Source organism: Barbus barbus, assembly GCF_936440315.1.
Source record: "Barbus barbus genome assembly, chromosome: 34".
Taxonomy (NCBI): Eukaryota; Metazoa; Chordata; class Actinopteri; order Cypriniformes; family Cyprinidae; genus Barbus; species Barbus barbus.
Genome location: NC_136762.1, coordinates 8,204,019 through 8,231,784, shown reverse-complemented (window position 1 = coordinate 8,231,784; position 27,766 = coordinate 8,204,019). Strand labels below are relative to the sequence as shown.

Below are 27,766 nucleotides of genomic sequence, written 5' to 3'. Positions count from 1 at the left end.
TTGAATAGATTTGTGCCGTTGATGTCTCTGCTGGACTGCAAGCGGCGCTGGACAGTCTCCTCCCCATCAGCGAGGACCTGCATTTGAGACAGTCTAGGTGTCTAGGTAGGCAGCTCCCTAGCTTTTGAGACGCAGTCCTCTCTCGTATTCATTCATTGAGGGGGGTTTCTCCTCAGGAATACGACAAAGGCTGCCTGTCTGCATTGAAACGAGGGATGGTCTAACGTAAAGAGCGAAAGGGGCAGACAGACACCGGCTGCAGCCCATCCAGCACAGCAGAGCACATGATTCTCTCCTCCTGCTCTTAAACCCATCACTAGCATCCTCTGGAAGAGATGACAAGCCATTAGATGTGTGCTTTCATATCGACTGTGCTCATCGGATACACGCGCACAGGTAAGATGAATATGCTTTTTTGAAGCAAGATACACCATGTCCGCACATTTAGCCTTTATTTATTAGTGCTTTAATATCGCTTTTTAATTGATGACGACTTCTTCATTGTGCTTTCCCTTTGGGCGTGTTTAAATAACTTCAATATTATATATTAAAATGTGTTATAGGTATATAACAATAACACATTAATGTTTATTATTTAAAGCATAAATAGGCTATAACATTTTCTATAATGTCTTTTTAAATTACAGCCTATATTATTATTTTGTGTTAGTTGGATAAGCGCACGGAAACGTACATTTCCAGCTGCCTATTTAATTACATGTGCAATATTTATTAACAAGTATATGCACAAAGGCATTTTGTATAAGGGGAAAAAACCGTCGGGGTGATAGTTAAAATAAATGCAATTATTATTTTGACATAACTCATCTATCCACATTTTCCTCAGAGATACTACAGCCCCGGGTGTTGACATGGAGCTGGAGCATTTCGACGAACGGGACAAAGCACAAAGATACAGCCGTGGGGGTTCACGTGCGAACGGCCTGCCGAGCCCCACGCACAGCGCCCACTGCAGCCTGTACCGAACCCGGACCCTACAGGCTCTGACCTCCGAGAAGAAAGCCAAGAGGGTCCGGTTCTACCGCAATGGAGACCGGTACTTCAAGGGGATTGTGTACGCTATTTCCAACGACAGATTCCGGTCTTTCGATGCTCTGCTCGCAGACCTCACCCGCTCCCTGTCAGATAATGTAAATCTGCCTCAGGGCGTCCGGTGCATTTATGCCATTGACGGGTCGAGGATTACTAGCATGGATCAGCTGGTGGAAGGTGAGCCTGGGTGTCTATAAATGGAGGTTTAGGGCCACCAGTATCTTTTGTTTCTTGTTCAACTTGACATACATGGTCAACTTTTGCATTAGCCTAGATCACAGGTGTCTATGTTGGCTGTAGCCTACCTGTTCTCCACATGAGGACACCATGCTGGAAAATGCAGGTTTTGGGACCTGGTAGCTAGTCTAAAGTGGTCCAAACCAGTCATTAACTGTCCCAAGACCACTTTAAAATCTGACGACCTGCTTGTAGCTAGTTTAATGTTGGTATTAGATGGTATACAAGATTGAACACGCTATTGAACATCTTAAATCACCAGCTATTAAAATCTTAAAATTAGACTTTCCAGTAGCCTAGTGCATTATAATTCTGATGATATTTAAAGCCATAAAGATTTAGCTTATTCCTTGAATGACAGTCTGTGTACTGTCCCAGAGACCTCAAATGTGATATGTGTAAAAATGAAATTAGTTATTTTGAAATTAACCTTTATTTTACTGAAATTATTTTAATCGAAACACATTAAAGGAATTACCATTTGCTAAAAATTTACTCACCCTTAGGCCATCCAAAATGTAGATGAGTTTGTATTTTCTTCTAAATTTAGCGTCACATCACTTGCTCACCAATGGATTCTCTGCAGTGAATGGGTGCCGTCAGAATGAGAGTCCAAACAGCTGATAAAAACATCACAATTATCCACAAGTAATTCACACAACTCCAGTCCATCAATTAACATCTTATGAAGTGAAAAGCTGTGTGGTTGTAAGAAACAAATCTATCATTATGAAGTTTTGACTTTAAACCATCACTTCTGGCCAAGTCCATATTCCATAATATTGCTTTCTTCAGTGAAAGTCCCTTCCCTGTTGTCCTCTCACATTAAAATCCACTGTTGAGAACTATAGAAAGCCTGATCTATGCACAATTCTGTCCTGATAAGGTAACTTTTTCATTGAGGAAAGCAATATTGTGTATAGAGGACTCATATTTTATCTGTAAGTAATGGTTTGAAGTTGAAAAAAATGTCTTAATGGTGATTTTGTTTTTTTGCTTTTATTACAAACACACAGCTTGTCTCTACAAGATGTTACCTAATGGACTGTAGTTATGTTGAGGACTACAGGTCATGAATGAATTATTGTGATGTTTTTATTAGCTGTTTGAACTCTCATTCTGATGGCACCCATTCACTGCAAAGGATCCACTGGTGAGCAGGTGATGCTAAATTTCTCCAAATCTGTTTTCTTGGACATCCTTTTTGCCCAGAGTGTGAAAATAAGCACATAATATCTCTGTGTGTACACCAATCAGAGAATCTACTATGTGGAAAGTTGTTGCATTAGTCATGTTTCATATCTGAAACAGAGCATGTGGTTTGTAGTACTGAACAAGGATCAAGCTTGTATTGTCTGTGAGCTGATATCAGAGAGCCCTGTGATTTAAACCAGTAGTCATTTTAAAATGCTCATGAATATTTAACAGCTTCTGCATCTCTATACCACTCCCTTCCTCTCAGTGTTGACCAATAAATCAAACCCGAGAACTGAAATCATTACATCTAAGTTTGTCCTTGAATTATGTGTTAAATGACTCTGATTTGATTTTTAAATTGTAGCAGCGGCATCTCAGTGGTGCCTTTTTATGTAAAACACCCATTCATTCATTAATTCTCAGTGCTGCCAGGGGTAGAATAAATGCTAATGAGTGAGATGGAGGTGATTTCAGTCTCAGCCATGCACTTAACCTTGACTCTGTGACCTCTCCGTCATTATGGACTATTATAAGGAGCTTTTATGTCCATTGACTGTCTTAAACTCACATGTGGGCAAATTTATGTGTTCTCATATGATAATAAACATGGAAAGCCATTTTTAAGGTCCTTGCACACTGAGTGTGAAATCTTGTATGTTTTTTTTTTTTTTTTTTTTTTGTATTCGTCCTTTCCTATCAAAATGCTACGGATGCGAAAACGCAGAAAATCGAACCTGATCTGAATTTTTTTATGACAGACGAAAGTTTCAGAGGCACTGTGTGAACGTGATTGACACAACGTGAGTGAGGTTGTATTTATTTTTAACGTGAAAATTTCAGACGAAAATTTCTGACTCAGTGTGCAATGACCTTTAGATTACAAGATGTTCTCTGAAGTTGTAGGAAAGCCTCATTAAATTAATAGTTCACCAAAAAATTTTTTATTTATTTTTCTTCTACCCTTCATGCTGTTCCAAACCCTGACTTTCTTTCTTCTGGGGAACTGAAAATAACTGAAAAACTTAACAGTGCAATTAATAGTGAAATTATGAACTCTTTGTTTTGAGTCAAATAGTTTTATTGAAATGTTTGAACCAGTTCATAAAACCAAACTGGATGATTCATAAATCGTAAATGAGTCATTAAAACTTTTTAAAAAATGGTTAAAAAAAAAGAAAAGATGAATCAATGAATCTCAGACTCGTTTTATGAACGTTTTATGAAAAATTATTAGTGAGAACCGAATCAGTCAAATTCATAAATTGTTTGAACCAATTTACAAAGCCAGTTCAAAAAGATTTTGAGACACTCACTGGTTATTTCTCATATTATTTTGTATCACAGGGGAGAGTTATGTATGTGGATCAATTGAGCCTTACAAGAATCTGGAATACACTAAGAACGTCAACCCCAACTGGTCAGTCAACATCAGGACCGCGGCATCGGCACGAGCGCCCAGCTCTCTGGCCAGCACCAAGGCTGATTCTATGGAAATCAAAGATAACAAGGATTTCATCCGACCCAAACTGGTGACCATAATCCGCAGTGGGGTAAAGCCTCGGAAAGCCGTGCGTATCCTTCTCAACAAGAAGACGGCCCACTCGTTTGAGCAGGTTCTCACGGATATCACAGATGCCATCAAACTGGACTCTGGAGCGGTCAAGAGGCTTTATACAGTGGATGGTAAAATGGTAGGTACAGTGGCCATTTATAGATAAATGAACTTTTGTGTTGTTGGATGCAGTAATAAGGATACTATTGTTTGGTTGCAAAAACTATTTGCATAGATCAGTGGACTCACTAAATAAGCAGTCTTTATTTGTCAGAAGCCCGTGGATCAGAGATGTTTGTGGTGCAGAAATTACACAATTCAGATTTAAATAAAGCAAAGTTAAGTCTCCTGACTGTTACCTAGTTAGTCAAACAAGATGTTTTTGAACGCCCTGGTTTCTCTAAAGGTGAGGTTGCTCATGCGTCATCATCTCAAAGAGGTCAGTCTGTTCCTCACTCTCTCCCTCTTCAGTGCCCTGCTTTTTTGCTCAGTTATTTGGTGAAACCATATTTAGAGTTGCTAGAGCTGTACTTGTTTGTGTTAGAAGAAGTTGGTGGTAATGAGCCAAAAATGAGCTGTACTGTAAGTTAATCGCTGGGACTACTTTGAAACTTTACTTTCAAACAAACATAAAGTAGATGAGGTGCTCTCTGCTTCAGAATGTAACAACAAAACATTTATTTAATGCTGTGATCAAATTCTATTTATAAAAGAGAATTTTGGTGTGGTTTGAGTAGATAGTTTGGTATGCATGTATGAGGAATGCTTGTGGTTGTTATTCTGGTTCAGTGTTATACTGTTTTAGTATTAAGATTTTGAATGAGCAATACATTGATATATTTATATAGTACGTTTCTTATTTTGTAATACTTCTATTTAGCTTTAATTTATTTTTATTAAAGTTTTCTTAAATTCAGCTTATTTCAGGGACCATTTTTTTAATGCAAATAAAGAAGGTGACAATATTTACATATGTCAAAATGTAGAATCACTTGGACAAACAAACATATATACTGATAGCCAACATTACAAGTCTAACTACTGTAATTGCATTCATATGTCTGTGAGTGTGATTGTGTGTGTGAGTGTGAGTGTGAGTGTGAGTGTGTGTGTGTGTGTGTGTGTGTGTGTGTGTGTGTGTGTGTGTGTGTGCGTGTAAATGTGTTTTTGTGTATGTCATTGTGTCTAGAGTTGGGGAAGAAAGCATACAACTGAAATAGTATCTTAATAGATTGATAACAGATATAAAATAATAAATAAATAAAGATAAATAATAATAATAGAGACAACAAATGTTATTAGCAATAATAATAACCATAATAATATGAATCATAATGATAATAATAATAATGATTTAATCAAAACTGGGAAAGGGTGGAGGACAATGAAGAGGGCAAGTAAAAATAATAATATTAGTATTGAATTATAAATTAATAAATGTTTAATAATTGGGGGGTGCCTCCGATCCCACCGTGGCTACAACGTATCAGAACTTAATTCCCCAGCCCATGTCACGCCCCAATGGGGGTGCCAGGGAAGGATGCTGCTGGGCAACAGTGCCCAAAGCCCCCCACCCCCCCACATCTCCCCAAACATCAGCCATCCCCAGCCACTACCTACATGCCACACTTATATATCTTTATATATTTATCTTTAAATATTTATTTATTTATTATCTACTTAATTATGTTTTTAATGTGTAGATGTGTATATGTCTAGTTTGTGATGCATTAAAAATAGTGAGACGTGTAGTGCAGCCCAGGTTAGAGACCCGGCCCACCCACACGGCCCACTTGCCCTATATGTTTTTTCGTTTTTGTCATGTATATGTCTCAGCTACTTTGTGATGCATTAAAACAGAGAGACGTATGGTGCAGCCTAGGCCAGAGACCCAACCCACCCACACGGCACACTTACCCTGTATATGTGTGTATTTATTTATTAATTTTTTTTTTTATTGGTCTCAGACAAAGAACGTCAACATATTTATGACTGCTGGAGGGTAAGGAGAGATGACCAGAAGGGGTGTAATTCTACTGTTTTATGAGATGAACTAGATAGTAGGGGTGCTCCAATTGATCGGGTACCGATCATTATCGGCCGATAATCGCTTTGGGATGTTTGATCGACGGTCTCTAAAAAAAAACGATATCTAGCTGATGACGCGTGTGCCATGAAAGGTTTGGCACGACATGCAGCAGCACTGTCTCAGTCTCTGTCTGGCGCGGGTGAAATAATTATAACGAGTGTCTATTTGCCTTGTTGGCAAAGGTTATTTGCACTAACTCTGCCCACTAACGTGTGATTGGGTTAGTCAACACTAAAAAAAGACGCTTGTTTAGCATCAGTTTCAGTGGTGTATAGGTGGTGGTGCATGCTTTTCGAGCCCGCCTTTTGCCAAACTTTTTTTCTCCCTTTTCAAATCTCATATTGCATCAGAAAGGCATTTATTTTCAATAAAAAAGTTGAAAATAAAAGTATCAGGTAGGGTTAGGGTAGGTGTAGGGACGGCTTTATTGTCCATAATAAGGTGGCATCCATTTAATAATTTGAATTAAAACTATAATTTACATTCATTACGTTATTATTGCTATGTACTACAATATTGAGTTACAGATAATTGTTACTATTTGCAATAAGTAGTATAAATAGAAAATCTTGCTATTTTAAATATAATCTGTAGCTATTTTCACTTAGTGTAAATAGTATATCATTAAAAAATACTGCTATTTTCACTTGGTGTAAATATAATCCATTGCTATTTGCAACTTATTGTAAATAGCATCCATCGCTATTTGCACTTAGTGTAAATAGTATCTATCGCTAAAAAAATATGCTATTTGCACTTAGGTTGCGGTCCGGTAGTGCAGAGATCGTCTATCTTTGCTGTACTGCACGCACTGAATTAAAGTGACAGCGCATTATTCACGGTAAATATGAACGACACGAAAATGTAGTAATTACACACATACAATTAAGGCAGATGCTATTTACACTAAGTGCAAATAGCTATAGATTCTAAAATATATTTTCTGCTATTTATACTACTTATTGCAAATAGTGGCAATTATCTGCACCTGAGTATTGTAGTACATTATAAAACAGCACAGAATAATATCGTATTGAGTGTAAATGATCATTTTACTTCAAATTATTAAATGGATGCCATCTTATTGGGACAATAAAGCCCCCCCTACACCTACCCGATACTTTTATTTTCAACTTTTTGATTATTTCCTTAATTTTTATTGAAAATAAATGCCTTTCTGATGCAATATGAGATTTGAAAAGGAAGAAAAAAAGTTTGGCAAAAGGCAGACACGAACTCGGGTCGATCGCGCCAAATAGCACGCTGCCTTACCATCTCTGCCACTGAAACTCATAGACTGTAAAAAAAAGATGGACGACGCGTCTCCGCTTCCTTCCACTATAGAAAAGTGAAGCCAAAACATCTCAGTATGGCCGCTGCCATCGTGAGTAAATGACGTCATTTGGAGCCCGAGTCTGCGCAGCAGAGCTTCGTTTGGAGCCAGAGTCTGCGCAGTAGAGCTTCGTTTGGAGCCCGAGTCTGCGCAGTAGAGCTTCGTTTGGAGCACGAGTCTGCGCAGTAGAGCTTCGTTTGGAGCCAGAGTCTGCGCAGTAGAGCTTCGTTTGGAGCCCGAGTCTGCGCAGTAGAGCTTCGTTTGGAGCCCGAGTCTGCGTAGTAGAGCTTCGTTTGGAGCCCGAGTCTGCGCAGTAGAGCTTCGTTTGGAGCACGAGTCTGCGCAGTAGAGCTTCGTTTGGAGCCAGAGTCTGCGCAGTAGAGCTTCGTTTGGAGCCCGAGTCTGCGCAGTAGAGCTTCATTTGGAGCCCGAGTCTGCGCAGCAGAGCTTCGTTTGGAGCCCGAGTCTGCGCAGCAGAGCTTCGTTTGGAGCCAGAGTCTGCGCAGTAGAGCTCCAAACATTTGGAGCCCGAGTCTGCGCAGTAGAGCTCCAAACATTTGGAGCCCGAGTCTGCGCAGTAGAGCTTCGTTTGGAGCCCGAGTCTGCGCAGTAGAGCTTCGTTTGGAGCCCGAGTCTGCGCAGTAGAGCTTCGTTTGGAGCCCGAGTCTGCGCAGTAGAGCTTCGTTTGGAGCCCGAGTCTGCGCAGTAGAGCTTCGTTTGGAGCCCGAGTCTGCGCAGTAGAGCTCTGTTTGGAGCACGAGTCTGCGCAGTAGAGCTTCGTTTGGAGCCCGAGTCTGCGCAGTAGAGCTTCGTTTGGAGCCAGAGTCTGCGCAGTAGTGTCATGAGGTGGAGCCGCAGAATCAAACTCCCGCCCAAACTCCCACAGACCCAATCAACCATAACGACACGCCCTGTTTTTATAGCATCAAATTACTAGTTAAAATCAAACTTACCACAAAAATGAACAATTTAACATATATCAGCGTGATAACAACTACCTTAAATGACCAAAATCATATTTTGGAAAATTGTATTGGAAGTGTAATTAATTTTTTTGTGATGACTCAAGTCCCATTCGTTTACATGGAGAGGGCGGGGTTTATGACCTGTACTGCAGCCAGCCACCAGGGGGCGATCAAAGAGCCCACAGCTTCACTTTCCAGTACGAGTGAGAAACACCCACTGAAACTGATAAAAAACTAGCGTTTTTTTTGTTGTTGACTATGCGTTGGTGGGTGGAGTTAGTGTAAATAGCCTTTGCCAACAAGGCGGGCTATTTCCACTTAGTGTAAATAGACCAGAGCCGGCGCCAGCGCAGCACTGATGAGGGGGCGGCTGAGGTAATGAAAGGGGGCGATGACGTAGCACAAAATAAAATAAAAATAAAAACATATGTGGCCCATTCACGTATTTGTCGGACCGTAAACAAACCTGCCCGCGCTACTACTACAACTATTAGAATACTGGGTTCACACATTTGTTTTGGTCGCGAGACAGGTCAGTGGAAGTTTTTTTTTTCTTAGTGCCGTGTTTTAGAATGATGTCTTATGCGCGGAGAATCTGCTATAAAAGACTAGAGCGCAGCATTCAAATTCAAAGAATTTACTTGCATTTACTTTGAAATACAATGAAAAAGTACGCAGTGAAATGAAAAATGCGTTCTGAGTGAATGACCCTACTAAAAGCTAGCCTACTTAGCAAATACAGATGGCAGAGTAGCCTATAATTAAACAAAATGGCATCAAATTAGAAAATCTGACATCCAGGAAATAACATGGCTTAGGGCAGCAGTTTTACCACAAATACAGTCTACAGAGAAGTGATACCACCACAACCACCAGAAATACGTAATTGGGAATTCCCCCCATTTTCAAAAATGAAATTTAGGCACTGAATAAATAAATAAAATAAAAAAATACTGATTGGAGTATCACTATAAATAATTCTACATGATAAAAAGATGGCTTTAAAAAGATCGGTATCGGTGATCGGATCGGCAGATACTGCTTTCTGTGATCGGCAATCAGTGATCGGAGCACCCCTCCCTACTAGATAGATTTTCCATTGAGATATAATCAGTTAGTAGATTTTTCCAGGATGCAATATGTATGGATTTTCTTGATTTCCAGTTCATGAGGATAGTTTTCTTGGCGATAGCTAGCGCTATCAGGAGTAACTGACTGTTTATATTGTCTAAATTGATTATGGATATATCGCCTAGTAGTGTTGTCAAAAATATCGATATTTCGATAAATATCGATACTGAAATATCTGAACGGTACCAATATTAATTTCCCGAAGTATCGATACACCGATACTAGCGGAGCTGTCACTTTCACTTCTCTCCAAAGGCGCGTGGACAAGCACCACACGTGACCGCACTCGTCTACTTCGCTCTGGTTAAATAGCAAAAGTGAAGTGAATAGAAAGATGACTGCTCTGGTTGTTAAAGAACACAGCAGGAGCGCTATCTGTAGGGATCTATGATCTCCGCGATGCAGAGAACGCCACGGAATCCAGTCATAAAAACGGAATTTACAGTTTAACGCGGAATGTCACGATATTTGTCAAAGTTTGGATGAATTAATCAAAAGTAGGTCATTACACTTAAATCAAATCGCGATATGGACTAGTATCTGTAAATATTAAGCTGCAAAAGTCGATTTAAATATGAATCCTGCATGTTTTGCGCGTCTCTGTGTGAATGTGCTGCACGTGCGGTTGCGTTTACTAATGTGGCGCTCGCGGTGATTTCAGCGTCTGCCGTCTCAATGAGGACATAAATACATCAACAATATCTCCAGAACTGATCTGAAAGTCACTTTACGAGCATTTTACCATTTAATTTGAGTAAAACTAGCGTCATATCATACACACACAGAACTTTAAAAGTATTCACGGCAACCCGTCAAAATAAAAGTTCGGTTTAACCTATTAAAGACCGTGTGCCAGAAATAGGCTATATTACTATTATTTAGTAGAATGTACATAATACTACTACTTACTACTACTGTTAATTTTTTTAAAAGAAATAATCACAAAATATTTTAATTTTAATAGTAAATCCCCTTCATTTGCCAAAAATGTAAATGTTTAATTTTCATTAATTCAAATATAAATTAATTAAAATTGTTTTATGCCTTCATCTGATATCCAGTAAAATTTAAATACACAACACAGAATTTCTGAGGGGGGAAACATTTCATAAGGCTACTGTAAGAATAAATAAAAATAGTTTGTATGCATTCAAATAATAGCCATGCTAAAACACAGAATTTGGTAACAATAAAACATAAGGTGAGAAAAAAACAAAACATTTCATACGGCCCTAAACGTGTCATTTTTGTTACACTTTTAATAAATTAAATGTTAAATTGTATAATTTTCATGATTTTAATGAATTAGACATGCTTTTAGATTAATATCATTTAATTTGACCATTAAAAAAAAAAAAAAAAGAGTCCAGAAAAATTCAAACGAAAAAAAAAAGGGAATCCAGAAAAATTAAAATGGAAAAAATTGAATGTAGAAAAAAATAAAACGGAATTTGTGGAAAAATAAAACAGATTTCATAGGGCCCTATATCTGGAAATATTTTGGTTATGAAGCAAATGAGAATATCAACAAATAGAACTTTGGATTTTAATTAGTACATGTATTAGTAAACGTTAGTTTCAATTAACATTTCATTAACATTAACTAAGATTAATAAATAAATCAACAAATGTAGTACCTCAAGACATTTTTTTGTTCATGTAAAATATACCGCATGTTCTCGACTTGTTACATTTATCTTTAAATTAAAAAAATTACCCCCTTAATATTGTGGCAGTTTTTTTCTCCGTGGTATCGAAAATGGTATCGAGTATCGATATTTTTCAAGGTATCGTATCGAAGTTAGAAATTCCAGTATCGTGACAACACTATCGCCTAGTAAACAAACTGATGGAGAATTTGGGATGTGACATCCCATAGTGACGGATAGTAATTCAGTGACCATTTTTAATGCTCATTTTTATTATTATTTTTCTCCTTGTGTAAAACAACACCTGTTTTTACCTTGTCAAAAACAGTTCTGTTTACAACGACCCATTTTGGTGGATCTCTCCTCATCCCCGTCCCTCTCTTCTGTTTTTTTGTTTTTTTTGGGGTGTGTATCAAAACAAAACTAATCCACTGCATCCTCAGTGGCTCTGATGTCAGGAGAAAATGAAGACTATGGTGGCACTGGCCCAGTAGTGCACAACACAACAAAATCTCCACAACACAAAGAAATCTCCACAACACAATGCATTGGACTGATTTTGTTGTGTTGTTTTAATTTCGCTGTGTTATGGCTTGTTTCCATTGTGTTGTGCTAATTTCGTTGTGTTGTGGCTTGTATCTGTTGTGTTGTGGAGATTTCCTTGTGTTGTGCACTACTGGGGCACTGTAGAAGACTCTTATGTTGACTTTTAAATCCAACTACACAACACCTGCACTGCTTATGAGACATTGTTGTCACTACAGCTGCTCTATCTATCTATCTATCTATCTATCTATCTATCTATCTATCTATCTATCTATCTATCTATCTATCTATCTATCTATCTATCTATTTTAATGGTTCAGTGCATATAATTGTATTATTTATATATTGGATTTACTGTCCACTGTCCAGATTTTTAGATTTTTGCATGGAATGTACTACAAATGATATATTATTTATACAGGCCATTAAAAATAATTTACTAAAACAGAAGTCACAATTTAAGGCTGAACGTTGTGCAAACAGATATTTCTAGCTTGGAATATCCCCCAATTTCTCACATCCCAAGTATGCGAAGGGCCTCTCCCCTCTCCTTGATTTCCCTCTTTTTGGTTTTCATGACAATCCGGTTGCTGGGGGTGGTTGCTTAGGAACAGCCTCTGCAGCAGGAGGGGTGCAGTAGTGGTGATGTTACAGGCGGGGCTGGGATCATGGATGCTCAGGATTGCAATCAAACAGGCCTCTCACGCGAGGCTCCATTATGCATGGCTGTTTATTTTCTGTTAGAGAAACATTTACTGCACCCCTCAAAGCATTGCTGTAGCTGGTGATGATGTGCTGCGGAAATAGATTTCTGGATCGATGCATTGTGATCCTACATTTTCCAAAACTGTTTTATTAGGTTTGATATGAATACAGTCACTGCTCAGCGTTGTTACACAGTCTACATTAATGTTTATGACAAGTTTATTAGTAGGGCTGTCAATTGATTAATGTAATTTAATGTATTACATTATATGCTGATTAATTAAGCAAACTAATCCCAATTAATCCCATAATTCAATATTTCCTGAGAAAAGCTTTCAAATAAAGATAACTCAAGTATATTACTGTGGCAGATGAACAGACAAAAATGTTTGCTATATATCTACATGATTCAGTAAATTCCATTTTAATGTTTAGAAGGAAGTGCAAGGCATTTGATTTATAGTGAATCAGCACTTTGAAAAGTGCCTTTAGATATTTCTTACAGTGGAAACTCAGAAGATTGGACCATCTAGGAACAGTTACTGTGAAATCTCTTAGCAAAATGGACATTTTGCTTTCAATTTTGCTCTTATAAATGATACATGAAATTGCTTCCTGCCCCTACCTAACCCTCTTCTGAGAGGAAGTTCTCTCAGAGCGACTGATGCAAGCTTTGAAATGTATTCGGGTGTTTATTGGTTTGTTTATCTATTGATAAGCATTTTTCAGAAATCGCTTGATGATGAGTAACACCACTCCCTGCATTTGGGTTAAGTGTTCCTAACACTAATAACTGTTCATTCACTGTACAGTGAAGTGATCTCTAGTTATAATCATAATCTACCATTCTTTGAAGTCTTTTGTGGTGGTGTCACTGGCTTCTTCATGTAAGTTTATTCTTATCATGTGAGACAGCCTGAGGACAGACAGACAGGCATTTCCCCTCTAATTCCCACGGGTGGCATGTGTCTCCAGTCGTCTGTGCCATAAATATTAGCTTAAAGTCTAAGAGAGCTTTCATTCACATATTAGCTTCCACACGGATGTGATTTCCACAGGCGGTCATGCTCATAAGGGCTGAGCAGCGACTGTGTGGGATGGGAGGAATGTTTCTTCTGTGATCTTCTTTCTGCTTGTGTCAGTTTCCGCTTAAGCTTCTTTGATTCTGGAGGGGTTGAGTAAGGCATTTACCCATGGGATGTCCTGCTTGTAAAGAACACTAGGGCTACATACAGTAATTGCCCTCGGCCGAGGTGTGGCATTTCTCAACTTGGCCGAGGACCACTATGAAATCCATAATTTTTTTTTTTTTTTTTCAAATTCCATTTTATTTTTCCTAAATTAATTTTTTCCTGTTTTTGATATTTCTGGATACTGTTTTAATTTTAGGTAACTTTTAATTTTAGTAACCAAAAAGCATGTCTAATTTATTGAAATCATGAAACTATATACAATTTAACAACAATTTATTGAAATTTTGTCTCTATGAAATATATTAAATTTTTCCAAAAATCTGTTTTATTTCCCCCAAATTCTGTGCTTTGCATTTTAATTTTTTCTGGATTCCATTTTAATGTTGAAGATAAATTTAAAGGCATGTATACTCAATGGAATTCATAAAACTTTAACAATTTATTGATTTATTGATTGATTTTTTTTTTTTTATTATTATTACAGTAATAAAGCCATATGATGCCTATCACAAGTTGTATGTTTTTTTTGTTTAATTTTTTTCTGGATTTATAATTTAAAGGGTTACTCCACCCCAAAATTAAAATTTTGTCATTAATCTCCTCATCTTCGGAACACACGGATATTTTGGATGAAAAATGGGAGGCTTGTGACTGTCCCATTGACTGCCAAGAAAACAGCACTGTCAAGGCCCAGAGAAGTATGAAAGACATTTTCAAAAACGATGATACGTCAAAATTACGTCACCGTAATTGTATAAAGCTACGAGAATACTTTTTGTACGCAAAGAAAACAAAATAACGACTTCATTCAACAATTCGTCTCCTCCGCGTCTCCTCCGTGTCACAGTAGCACCATTTTGGAGAGTATCCACTGGACGCAAACAGCGATGAGTGATGTGCATTGGTTAGTGTGCATCAATTAAAGCAGCGCATTAATTGATGCACACTAACCAACACACATCACTCTCACACACACACACACACACGGAGAGAGAGCGCGAGAGAGAGAGAGAGTGAGTTCGAAGATCGCAGATTGCGCTGCACACACACATAAACTGGTTGTCAATGCTTCCCCACGATTTTTATGAATAAAGCAGCGTAGATAATAGATAGCCACATTATATTCCTCAGCAACGAAGGTAAAATGGCTGTTTTTGAAGTAATTGTTTGTAGAGAGAGACACGCAGACAGGTAACACACACAACTGTCGTCTCTCTCTCTCTCTCTCTCTCTCTCTCTCTCTCGATCAATAATTAATTGAAATACACGCTATAATTCATTCAAATAAATGTGATCTTACCACACTCTTTAATCTCTGTCTGATTTGAAGCAGACAGAATGCTGAGCTAACAAGCCTTAACTCACTAAAATAATTGTAATTTTTACCCCATTCGGTCAAATATTGCGCTGCAAAGAGCAATACTAGTTTTAACTTGTCTATAACATGGCAAATGACTAAGTAGAGGCAGCCACCCTCCGCTTTGTGTCGGGCAGTTCTTTGCCTCCACGTCATGCATTTAAAATCCTTTAATGCACGTCTAGCCGTTGATTATCCCTTACAAAAACGATGGTAAAAAATTAAGGCATAAACATTATCAATTGAATTAATCTTTTGAAATGTAGATTAATCAAAGAAAAATGTTACAATTCCTTTTCTTTTTGGCAAACAAAGTGCTGCACAACTGTTAAAAACTTAAAACACCCAAAATTCACCAAATTACATGACATTATTTTAATTCTCTTAAATCCCAGAACTAATAATATAATCAAATATGAAAATAGTTACACCATCTACTAGCAATGGGTGCTGTTGAACCTGACCAGCCTAACACTGATCCGTTGGGTTGAATGCTGTCAGAACGGAGATCTGGTCAGGTCTGTAAGCCATGTCAAGGTCTGTAAGCCATGTCATTATACAGTGCAATCCGTCCTGACACTTCACTGGCTCCAGTGTGTGAGTAACACTGCAACACGCTGACTTGCATTTATGGAGCGAGTCATTACTCATTATCTGCCACTGCTGGACTTATGTAACTTCAATAGGCAGTTCAATTTCCTCATGAAAGGTCACCTCTTGCAATCACTGCGAAACACAAAGAGTCCTTTCAGTCCAAACAGTGCTGCCATTTCGAAAATAAAACAGAAAAAATGACATAAATTAATCTATATTGGCATTATTAATCAGTTTTGTTTGTACTGTACTTTGTTTTGTTTAAAGCACTTATTTCACACCTTTTGACCAGTGCATTTCTGTGATTTTTAATTACTGAATCATTCAAATAATTATACATTCATGTTAGAGCTGAACATAACAGTGGTATTCTTGAAAAGAAGTCCTCTGTAGTCTATAGGTCAGGGTTATTGTTGTTAACTAAGACTAAAATTTTGGAGAAAAAAAAACATTAAAAAAAATTACATTTACATTTAGCAGACGCTTTTATCCAAAGCAACTTACAAATGAGAACATTAGAAGTAATCAAAACCAACAAAAGAGCAACAACATGCAAGTGCTATTATTATTAGCCTAGAAAGGTTTTTGTTTGTGCATATAAAGTAGTAGTATTTTTTTTATAAGAAACAAGTAGATAGAATAGAAAAAAGAAAGCTAATGTTAGCTTTACAATGAAAGCTAGCAGTTAGAGAATAAATATGCAATTGATATAGGGTCAAATGTGTATGTGTGGTTTTTTTTTTTAAATAAAAAGAAGACAGATAGATAAAATAAAATTAGAATAGAGAGTGCTAGAGTTAGAGGGTCAAATAAAAGGTAATGGAAAAAAATTAAAATGACTAAATATGAATTAATAAACATTGTATAGACATAAAAACACAACAACATGACTAAAACTACGTAAAATGAAAGTGAAATGAACAGAAAATTTCAAAATAAAATCTAATGAAAAATATTAGTATATCAATGAATGGTACTAAAGTAACTGCTGTAGGAAAGTACCACAAGTGTCACCTGAAGGATTGCAAACTTTTCTGGAGTTTTGATTTCCCATCTTCTGAAAACACTATCATGCAGAAGCAGTTCAAGGTTAACTCTAATCCACCTCATAAACCTGTCAATAATAAATTATAGTTCTCCAGGATGCTTTTACCCAACACAGGAAGTATTTTGATGGTGTAGATATCATACATTAGATATCATTTGCTTATGGTCTTTTGTCAGTGCAATTGCTCCCCACTTAAACATAGTCACTTATTGATATTTAACAGTAAAATTCTTTAATCGAATAAACCATGTCAGACTTTTCCTTTTTTTAATTAAGATTTTATAAAAAATAATGCCTACTAATAATTTGTAGATTTACCAGTCTGTGATTCACCACCACAGTCTTGCCCATGTGTTTCTAACCTGTGTTTAAGAGCTCCTGAATGGCATCGGTGAGCACAGGCTGGCTGCGTTTGCCCGATGAAAGCTTCCGAGTATTAACAGCGGGAGTCTGTCCAGATCGATGCTCTGTGGGTTATTGCTGGGACATGTGGCGGCCTGCGCTGCTGTGTCACTGAGTCCAGGCTGAGAGGAAATCAATGTACCCCCTGCCGCTCCATCTTACCGTGTTTGGCTTGCCTTTCCTGCACTACTGAATATGTACATCTGGTTCAGTTCTATGGCAGGGAAATTATCCATATTGTACTGGCTCATTTTAGGAAAACCTAAGTATTATTTTGCTTTGTTGCATATGATAATGCACAGAAGATGTCTGCTGTAGGAAAATCTGGCTTTGTTTGAACTGTAATTGCTCGGCCTCTAAGTCTTACAGTAGCACATAAAGTATTGTAGATGAGGTGAGACCTTATAGGGGTCATGAACTGAGAAATCAAAATTCCCTTGATTGTTTGACTCAAAGTTGAAGTTTCAGAACTCTAATCTTTCTCATTTGTCTAAAAACAGCTTATATTGAAGCCAACCTGCCAAAACATCAGCTTGTGAAATGTGCCACTTTATGACGTAATAGTGCGGCTAAACACCGCCTCCACAGAAGATGATCAACGCCTGCTTCTACATCGCTGCCTGTTTAGCCCCACCCACCAATTTAAATAATTTAGTGTAAATAATGAGAGAGGCAAACGCAAGTCTACACAGAAACCAAATGATAAAGATAACTCTGAAGACAACAAAACACCGTTCAGTGTCAAATTGTGGAAAAACAGTCTTTGCATTGCCTTCCTTCTGATTCAACACAATTCAACACATGATTTTCAGAAATACTGAAGCTAAAAGACGATGCTGTGCCAACTATATATCCGACAGTAATGTTGCTACAAAGTGTGAGTGACTGTTTTTATTACGTGGTCACTCTTGCTTTGTTCAAGACCCCTTTAAGAGTAAGGGTGCCATATTTGTTTTGAGTGTTGCTGTCAAGGTAATCACTGAATAATAGTTTAAATATATGTCTAATATTTGTCTATTTAATGTATTGCTGCTTTTAAAGCATATTATACTGCTTTTTAGTTAGCCTAAATTCACTATGGACAGCAGAATGAAAAAGAACTATGTGAATGTTCTTCAGAATCCTCCTTTTGTATACCACAGAACAAAATAACAGCATATGGGTTTGGAATTACAAGAGTGTGAGTAAATAATGACTGCATTTATATTTTATTTTTATTTACAGACTATTTCTAGCAAATATGCTAATGTATTTCCTGAGAAAAATCCTTCCTGGTGAAATGGGAGACAACCCCCACACAGGTGATCTAAAACTGTGATAGCATAAGACTCAGTGTAGCACAGTGCGAAAGACTATAAATTATCCAATACATCCAGGCCTAGTTTGTGCTATCAGTACCATTATTCATGTTTTGAGATGTAACACACAAACACACACACAGAGAGAGAATCACACATAATATTTGCAGTGCTGGGTAGTAGCTGATTATATGTAATCTAGATTACGTAATCGGATTCCAAAAATTAAATACCTATGTTTAGATTGTATTACATTGTATAATGCTCATAATCAGACAACAGTTACTTTTTACTGATTACATTATGACAATATATTTTTCATAATTTATTCTCCCTAATTTTTTCTATCTTTTCAAATTTCCTCCCTCTGCAGATCCTTCTCATGTTGTTGATTACAAAGAATGGAATATATTTTTTACAATTAATCTAAATGTAATCACACAACAGTGAGATTATATTATCTAAAATGTGTAGTGTAATAGTAATATTCCATGTAATATTTATTTAGTAATGAAAGCTTCATTTAGTCAATGATCATATCCCAAACTCTTAAAGGCTTTATGTAATATGTATTTCTGCATTACGGATCTGTAGATAAGTGTCAGTAATGGCTTCGCAGATGAATTGCATCCTAGTAATGCATTGAGAGGAAACCCCAGTAAAAAGCTTCCTGTCAAACAGGACATAAACCTGCAGGAGGTGCTCATTAACTTTAGCATGCAGCTGTTATCCACAATTATGGAACCTCAGAGAAGGTCATATCTCTGTATTGCCCTGATTTATTTATACATCCTCATAGATGATGCTTACAGTAATGGATAACTGAATATTCCTGACCAGTTATTTCATTCTGAACACAGATACTGTATGTGGACTAGTTACTTGCTGCTACTAACTTTTAGAACAATAAGTCAAGTTAACTGAGTTCAGGAAAACACTTTGCTATATTTTAAGAGGTTTAGGAAGGAATGGAGTACATTGTTTCACTTCAATCCAATTTTCTTTACATGTAGAGCCAGTTTTAGTCACTACTTCAGATGGAGGATATGGATTGAAAACATTGAGTGTGTTTTTGAGTTTTACGGCTCCTGCCTGGTACAAACTGTTCCTGCCAAGAGACTGACTTAAAGCCAGGAGATTTAGACTTCAAATCAAATCAAAGCAAAATGACTAGTTTTCCAGACCATCTTAGGTTTTTCTGATCTTGTGATCTTTAAATTTGTTTATCTGGATGTAATCTGATGTCATAATAGGTGAATGACGTGTGAATGTTACTAGTAAACTGTGAGTGTTGTCATCAGTTTACCTCTGTATACTGTCCCAATTGAAAAGAACTCGTTCATATTATTATGACATTTTGGTGCTGAGATATGGCAGGTGACTCCAGAGGCTTCAAGAGCATCAGAGATGCTGAAAGTCTTGGGCAGAAGAAGAAGTATTACTTTTAAGAATTAGTTCTGTAGTCTTTGTTGGTGGCAACTGAAAAATGAAAAGCTGCAAAGTGCTTGTGCTCTCTTGTGGTGATCAGGAGAAATGACCACTTGGATACAAATGGCATGTTTAAATTTATTATTTGGTTTTCTGTGCCATGTAATTTTCAGCCAATGAAGGTTTTTGCCTTGTTAGGTTCCAGGTTTTTTTTTTTTTCATTGTGGCATGTACTGTAGTAAACTGTTTGGCTTTTTTAGCACTTAAAGTTTTTTATTTAAAACTTATATCTGATTTAAAGAAAGCAAATGGAATGTTTATTAAGGTAATAAAAAATAATCACATCTGTAAACATTTGCATCTTTCCACACAGTCAGTTTAAAAAAATATCTCATAAAATATGGTTGCTTCAGTTTGTGGCTTGGAAAAAGCAATAAACTGGATTTATTATTATTATTATTATTTATTACTATTATTTTAATAAGTCGGTGCCTATTAGTTCTAACGCTATTTCTTTTTATTATTGTGAGTTTGCATGCTTTCCAGTAGGTGGTGGTGCAGCACAAGATGACATTTCGTGCACAACCTGACAGACAAAACATGTGATCAGACTGCCAGATTTAGCAGATTCCCAGCTTGCCATAAAAGACTATGTGAATATTACCATTGTATTAAAATGAATGCAGAGTTTATTCCCTTGCTTTTAATGCTTTACAGCACAAACAGTCAGTATTCAGCAATGGACTGTTCTACACTGTTCTTAAAAGCATATTCCTCAATTTGATGACCATTCAAAATTACACTTATACTCTAATGCTCTAGTGGAGCAATAAATGAATCAAAAACAAGATCAAAACCCCAGAAAATTGAGCTTATGATGAAGACTCTCTCTGGATTAACTTGGATGTTTACCACTGAAGTAATGCCATATATAACTATCAACCATTTATACATAATGAATCGTTGAATTTCATTCGATTTGTCCTCTATCTGTCATTGTCAAAATAGTCTTTGATTTAATGTGCAATGATGTTTCATTGAGTCTAAGAATTCATTTGGGTTTAATTTGAAGTATAGTTTTCCTCACTGCATTATATTTCTTAGCCAGTTTCATAACACAGAAACAAAAACAGATGTATCGCCTTTAAAATGTTAGGTCTAACTAACCCTCTGCTGTATTGCACACAAAAGATCACACGTACATTAGCAGACTTATTACCCGCTTTCATCAGTGATACCATTTATACTGCTGTAATATCTCTGAATATTGGATCATTCACTGTTTTTGCACTCAGCGTGAGAGCATTAGGTCATTTTTTGCCACTTGACTGAATCATCTTACTCTGATCTTGGTAATGACGTCACTGTTGCTACAGCAACATGTTCTCATTGGTATATGTAAATGATACATTAAAGTGAGATGCTAAACTGCCTTCTCATTCATGCAGCTGTATGAATCACTGATCACTGACCTTTAGAATGAGGATGTTAAACACGGTTTGAGACTCTGATTAAATTGGCTCTTACATCTGAGCCTTGAATTATTGACTTTAGATGAATGGATTATTTTATTCAGCCTATTTCAGCCTAATTTATTTATTTAGCCTAATATCTTTACAACTTAGGCTATGTAGTATTTATTTTTGAAAATGCATCTATTTACAAGCTGCATGATATATATATATATATTTTTCAATTATATTGGACATTGGTGAAATTCTATATATTTATCTGTATTAGAACCTCGAAAAAATTGTATTTACTGTATATACAAATATACATGTATAATATGCATATAACAGTTTTGGGTCTGTAAGATACTAATTAATGCTTTTACTCAAGAAGGACATATTAAATTGATTAAAAGTAAAGACATTTATAATGTAACAAAAAATTTCTATGTCAAATAAATGCTGCACTTTTTTATTCTTCAAAGAAATCTGAAAAATAAAATAAGTAAGCAAGTTTTAACATTGATAATAACAATGCATGTTTCTTTAACAGCAAATCAACATGTTAGAATGATTATTTTACACTTTAGACTGGAGTAATGATGCTGAAAACTCAGCTTTGCCATCACAGGAATTAATCACATATATTGAAATGTATTAAAATAGAAAACAATTCCTTTAAAATGTAATAATAATTCACAATATTCCTGTTAGGGGTCGACTGATATGTGATTTTCAGGGCAGATGCCGATACCAATTATTACAGATCAATATTTTAACCGATATCGGTTAAAATATTGATCTGTAATAATTGGTATATAAACCAGACATATATACTGTATATATGTCTGGTTTAAAAATGAAAATTAATGTCAAAATTAAGAATAACAAGACCTCTGTCAAAAACTTTCTTTAAATGCTTTTAAAGTATTTTATCGGCAAAAGGTTTTGAAAATGACCGATACCGATAACCACATAAATCGCCACCGATAATCGTTCGAACCCTAATTCCTGTATTCACTCTATTTTTTATCAAAAAAAGTAGCCTTGCTAAGCATAAGAGAATTTAAAAAAACATTTAAAATATAACCAACTTCTCACTTTTGAACGGAAGTGTATTTTTCGAATGTACTGATGTTTAGGTGAATAATAAGTCTACCTCTGTTGATTCTGTAGGTGACATGCCTTCAGGACTTCTTTGGCGAAGATGATATATTTATTGCCTGCGGCCCAGAGAAGTTCCGCTACCAGGATGACTTCCTGTTGGATGAGAGTGGTAACTTCCTGTTGGATAAAAGTCCATCCCTTTTTAAAGTGTGACTGTTTTCCTAGGACCAACAACAGCTGTGCCACAGACCTCAATTACATGACTAAACTTCTGTAACTGTCTATTTAAATCAAATGATATTAGGTTGCAATAACTATTAAAAGTTAGTCCTTCATATTCTGTTGTAGTAATTAATAATTAAACTTATAGATTTAAATGAGCTGTTCTGACAAAATAAACATCTTGTCTAATATTGTATAGTTGTGGGATTTTAATTTTGATAATAAGCTCTTCCCCTGGTGTTTGTTTTAATTAATTAACTGTAGCATTTGTTTCCAGCTGTCTGTGTCAGTGTTGTCATTTGCATCTATTTTCAAGCTTTACTGACATTAAAAGCAAATGTGTTTTCCATTTTAAAATGCTGCTTTTTCTAAAAAAATAACATATTAAGGTAAAATGTTTATTTAGCAGTACCATTATTTATTGACATTTGTAACTAATATTATCACATTAGTTGATTACTATACATTTTTATTAAACAAAACTAATTGCTGTTGACATTTACTATGCAGAATCATGCACCAGACTATGAGCTATTTTAAAATCCTATTGATAGACATATTGACTCTGTGCATGTGGTCTGAGAGCAAACCAGCCTGTCAGATCTCTTCTGATCAGACCTCCAGTATGTCAGACTGACATGTTTGGGTCAGACTGAGGTTGCGGTAGATTGATCGGTGGTGACATCAGGTCGTCCACACAGATGAGGCGCTTGTGTTTTTCAGAGACAGGAGGCTCATAGTGTAGAGTTGTATGGGAAAAAGATTTGCTGTGGCCTCTGAAGTAAAAGCAGACTGAATTCAGATTTTGTTTTTGTCTTTTTCTGCTTTCTCAGAATGCAGGGTGGTGAAGTCGCAGTCCTATGGCCGTATTTCTTCCATGCAGGGCCGCTGCTCTCCCCGCAGCGGTGGACCATCAAGAAGAAGCAAGTCCCCTGGTTCCAGCAGCTCAGGTATGGGTCTTAACAGCAGACTGATATTTAATAATATATACTGCTTATAAAAGCATTCCTGTAGCTGTAAACTGTAGGTTGGGTATAGTAGGCTGACACTCATGCATGTAGGAGTGAGTCATGAAATCTAAACTGGGTGCTTGTTAGTTGATTCATTGCAGTCGCAGAATTTTAACCATGGATGAGTGTGGAGTGTTGCAGTTTGTAGCCTTAATTATCTTTGTATCTCTTTGATTCTCAGAAGATGTGTTTGAAAATGAAAGTGACGTGGCATACGGCCAAGTATGGTGACCCATACTCGGAATTTGTGCTCTGCATTTAACCCATCCAAAGTGCACACACACAGCAGTGAACACACACACACCGTGAACACACACCCAGAGCAGTGGGCAGCCATTTATGCTGCGGCGCCCGGGGAGAAGTTTGGGGTTCGGTGCCTCGCTCAAGGGCACCTCAGTCGTGGTTTTGAGGGTGGAGAGAGCGCTGGACATTCACCCCCCCAATTCAATTACGAGTCCGACTCTCTAACCATTAGGCCACGACTTCCCCCGGAGTAATGTTTGAGGAGTAATGTCCCAAATTAGGGAGCTAATTTAGCTGACACCTGTCACACATTCTCAATCTCTCCATCTTTAATGAACTCCTGTGGCAGTTAACAGATTCATTTAATGGGATGTTGCAGTGTTCAAGTCACTGTGATGCCTGTGTTTGGTGTTGATGTAGTCTAATTGTCTGCTAAGCTGGAACTTTTCGCAGGGTTCTGGTAATGACAAAACTACGTTTTACATCAGTGGATGAACAGATGAATGGATTAAGGTAATCATGTGTAATTAATGTTTAGCTCACCCAGTACTGAATGGTTTCATTTGATACCTTCAAGCAGACTCTAAAATCACCAACAGTCAAACCATTTTTAGAATAGTAAAAATATTCTATTCTATTCTATTCTATTCTATTCTATTCTATTCTATATTACAATCCATTTATTCTCAACTGTTCTATTCTATTGTGTTCTATTATGTTCTCTTCTCTTTTGTTATTTTGTATTCTATTCAATTTTAATCTGTTATGTTCTCCTTTATTCTCTTCTATTCTATTCTTATTATGATCCATTCTAATGTTTTCTACAATTCTATTGTTCTATTGTTTATATTTCATTGTATTGTTCATTCTGTCCTATTATAGTTTTATTCTATATTGTCTTATTCTATTCTTATGTTCTTATTATTCGGTCTGTTATGTTCTCTTCTATGTTGTTCCACCCTATTCTATGCTGTTCTGTTAAATGTTTTAATCTGTTGTTCTCCTTTATTCCATTCTCCTTTATTCTATTCTATTCTTATTATGATTCATTATGTTGTATTCTTCTACTTCATTCTATTCTATTCTATTCTATTCTATTCTATTCTATTCTATTCTATTCTATTCTGTTCTATTCTTATGATCCATTTTATGTTCTCCTCTGTTGTTTTCTTCTGTTATGTTGACCTTTATTCTGTTCTGTTCTGTTCTGTTCTGTTCTGTTCTGTTCTGTTCTGTTCTGTTCTGTTCTGTTCATGTCTTCCTCTTAGGCGCATGGTGTTTCGCTAGTTTATCAGGCAATTGGCTAGATGAAATTGCACTCTTAACTATTTTAAAACCTAACTGGCCTGCATCTTAGACCACCTTAGACCGCTTTTTTCAGCAGGGTTCTGGATGCTTCACTGTTTGACACATTGGCACAATTTTGTTGTGTTACTCTACACATGCATTGTTCTGACAGCAGTGTAGTCACAGTGTTTTTGTGACAAACTGTACATACAGTTCTTGGCGTATTTTGATGCTGTGGCTCATTTGTTCACTAGTGAGTGTTGTCTGTTTAAACAGAGGCCTCCCAAACCAGATTGTTTGTAGCTATTCTAACTGAACAAAAACTGCACAAAATGTTATCCTGAGCATCCGATTGATCTAGGTTTAATTATTTTTCCTGGAACAGGTCATGAATCATCACTTCCTGATGTTGATGTTCCAGGCAAACACCAGGCTTTCATCTGGTCAGGCTTTCATGACTCAGTAAGCTGTAGTGAGACATGTTAAAAACAACAACTAAAACAGAACAATTATTGTGCTTCAGGTTGGGCCTGTTCTTCAAATTTTGTATTCCAGCCATGTGCAAAATGAGTCCTCGGAACCGTCTTGCTGCGTGTGCTGTTTTGTAAAGAGCTGGTACTTAGTATCAACCTCAAATGGTTGACACAGTGTGGAAACGACACAGGTGGGCATAAACTGGGTGATTGGGCCAAATTGTTTACGAGGGATATTGCTAATGTTGTTTTGAGAGAACAGACTTGTTTGGCTACCAGATAGATGAGCGTGTGAATGATATATGGAAAGAGGTTCCTGATTACAAATATACTCTGGCAGAATGTCTCACGGGGCAGAGATCTGCCATGCAGTCTAGACTAACAAATCAAAATTAAAAGTGTAATTGTTTTTTATTTGTTCTGAAAGTTCTTTCAAACAGCATTATACAGTCAGGTCCATAAATATTGGGACATCGACACAATTCTAACATTTTTGGCTCTATACACCACCACAATGGATTTCAAATGAAACGAACAAGATGTGCTTTAACTGCAGACTGTCAGCTTTAATTTGAGGGTATTTACATCCAAATCAGGTGAACGGTGTAGGAATTACAACAGTTTGCATATGTGCCTCCCACTTATTAAGGGACCAAAAGTAATGGGACAATTGGCTTCTCAGCTGTTCCATGGCCAGGTGTGTGTTATTCCCTCATTAGCCCAATTACAATGAGCAGATAAAAGGTCCAGAGTTCATTTCAAGTGTGCTATTTGCATTTGGAATCTGTTGCTGTCAACTGTCAAGATGAGATCCAAAGAGCTGTCACTATCAGTGAAGCAAGCCATCATTAGCCTGAAAAAACAAAACAAACCCATCAGAGAGATAGCAAAAACATTAGGCGTGGCCAAAACAACTGTTTGGAACATTCTTAAAAAGAAGGAACGCACCGGTGAGCTCAGCAACACCAAAAGACCCAGAAGACCACGGAAAACAACTGTGGTGGATGACCGAAGAATTCTTTCCCTGGTGAAGAAAACACCCTTCACAACAGTTGGCCAGATCAAGAACACTCTCCAGGAGGTAGGTGTATGTGTGTCAAAGTCAACAATCAAGAGAAGACTTCACCAGAGTGAATACAGAGGGTTCACCACAAGATGTAAACCATTGGTGAGCCTCAAAAACAGGAAGGCCAGATTAGAGTTTGCCAAACGACATCTAAAAAAGCCTTCACAATTCTGGAACAACATCCTATGGACAGATGAGACCAAGATCAACTTGTACCAGAGTGATGGGAAGAGAAGAGTATGGAGAAGAAAAGGAACTGCTCATGATCCTAAGCATACCACCTCATCAGTGAAGCATGGTGGTGGTAGTGTCATGGCGTGGGCATGTATGGCTGCCAGTGGAACTGGTTCTCTTGTATTTATTGATGTGAATGCTGACAAAAGCAGCAGGATGAATTCTGAAGTGTTTCGGACAATATTATCTGCTCATATTCAGCCAAATGCTTCAGAACTCACTGGACGGCGCTTCACCGTGCAGATGGACAATGACCCAAAGCATACTGCAAAAGCAACCAATGAGTTTTTGAAGGGAAAGAAGTGGACTGTTATGCAATGGCCAAGTCAATCACCTGACCTGAATCCGATTGAGCATGCATTTCACTTGCTGAAGACAAAACTGAAGGGAAAATGCCCCAAGAACAAGCAGGAACTGAAGACGGTTGCAGTAGAGGCCTGGCAGAGCATCACCAAGGATGAAACCCAGCATCTGGTGATGTCTATGCGTTCCAGACTTCAGGCTGTAATTGACTGCAAAGGATTTGCAACCAAGTATTAAAAAGTGAAAGTTTGATTTATGATTATTATTCTGTCTCATTACTTTTGGTCCCTTAACAAGTGGGAGGCACATATGCAAACTGTTGTAATTCCTACACCGTTCACCTGATTTGGATGTAAATACCCTCAAATTAAAGCTGACAGTCTGCAGTTAAAGCACATGTTTGTTTCATTTGAAATCCATTGTGGTGGTGTATAGAGCCGAAAATGTTAGAATTGTGTCGATGTCCCAATATATATGGACCTGACTATATATATATATATAATTGTTTTTATTAACATTTTAATTAAATTATGTTTACGTGTTTTGTTTTCATTTTAATTGTAGATAAAGTTTCAGTAATTTAATTGTGATAT

At 37.0% G+C, this 27,766-nt stretch overlaps 1 protein-coding gene across 4 annotated transcripts in view; it reads left to right on the top strand.

Annotated features, from left to right (window-relative positions):
* Positions 1-872: 872 nt before the first annotated feature.
* Positions 873-27,766, top strand: part of LOC306854201 (serine/threonine-protein kinase DCLK1-like) — a gene marked incomplete at both ends in the record, with an annotated part of 41,420 nt that continues 14,526 nt past the window's right edge. For all 4 annotated transcript variants that reach the window (XM_079392028.1, XM_079392027.1, XM_079392026.1 and 1 more), the window contains 4 exons: positions 873-1,230; positions 3,832-4,178; positions 22,405-22,504; positions 23,391-23,507. In XM_079392028.1, coding sequence (XP_079248154.1) covers positions 873-1,230; positions 3,832-4,178; positions 22,405-22,504; positions 23,391-23,507 — 922 coding nt within the window. The remainder of the gene's footprint in view (positions 1,231-3,831; positions 4,179-22,404; positions 22,505-23,390; positions 23,508-27,766) is intronic.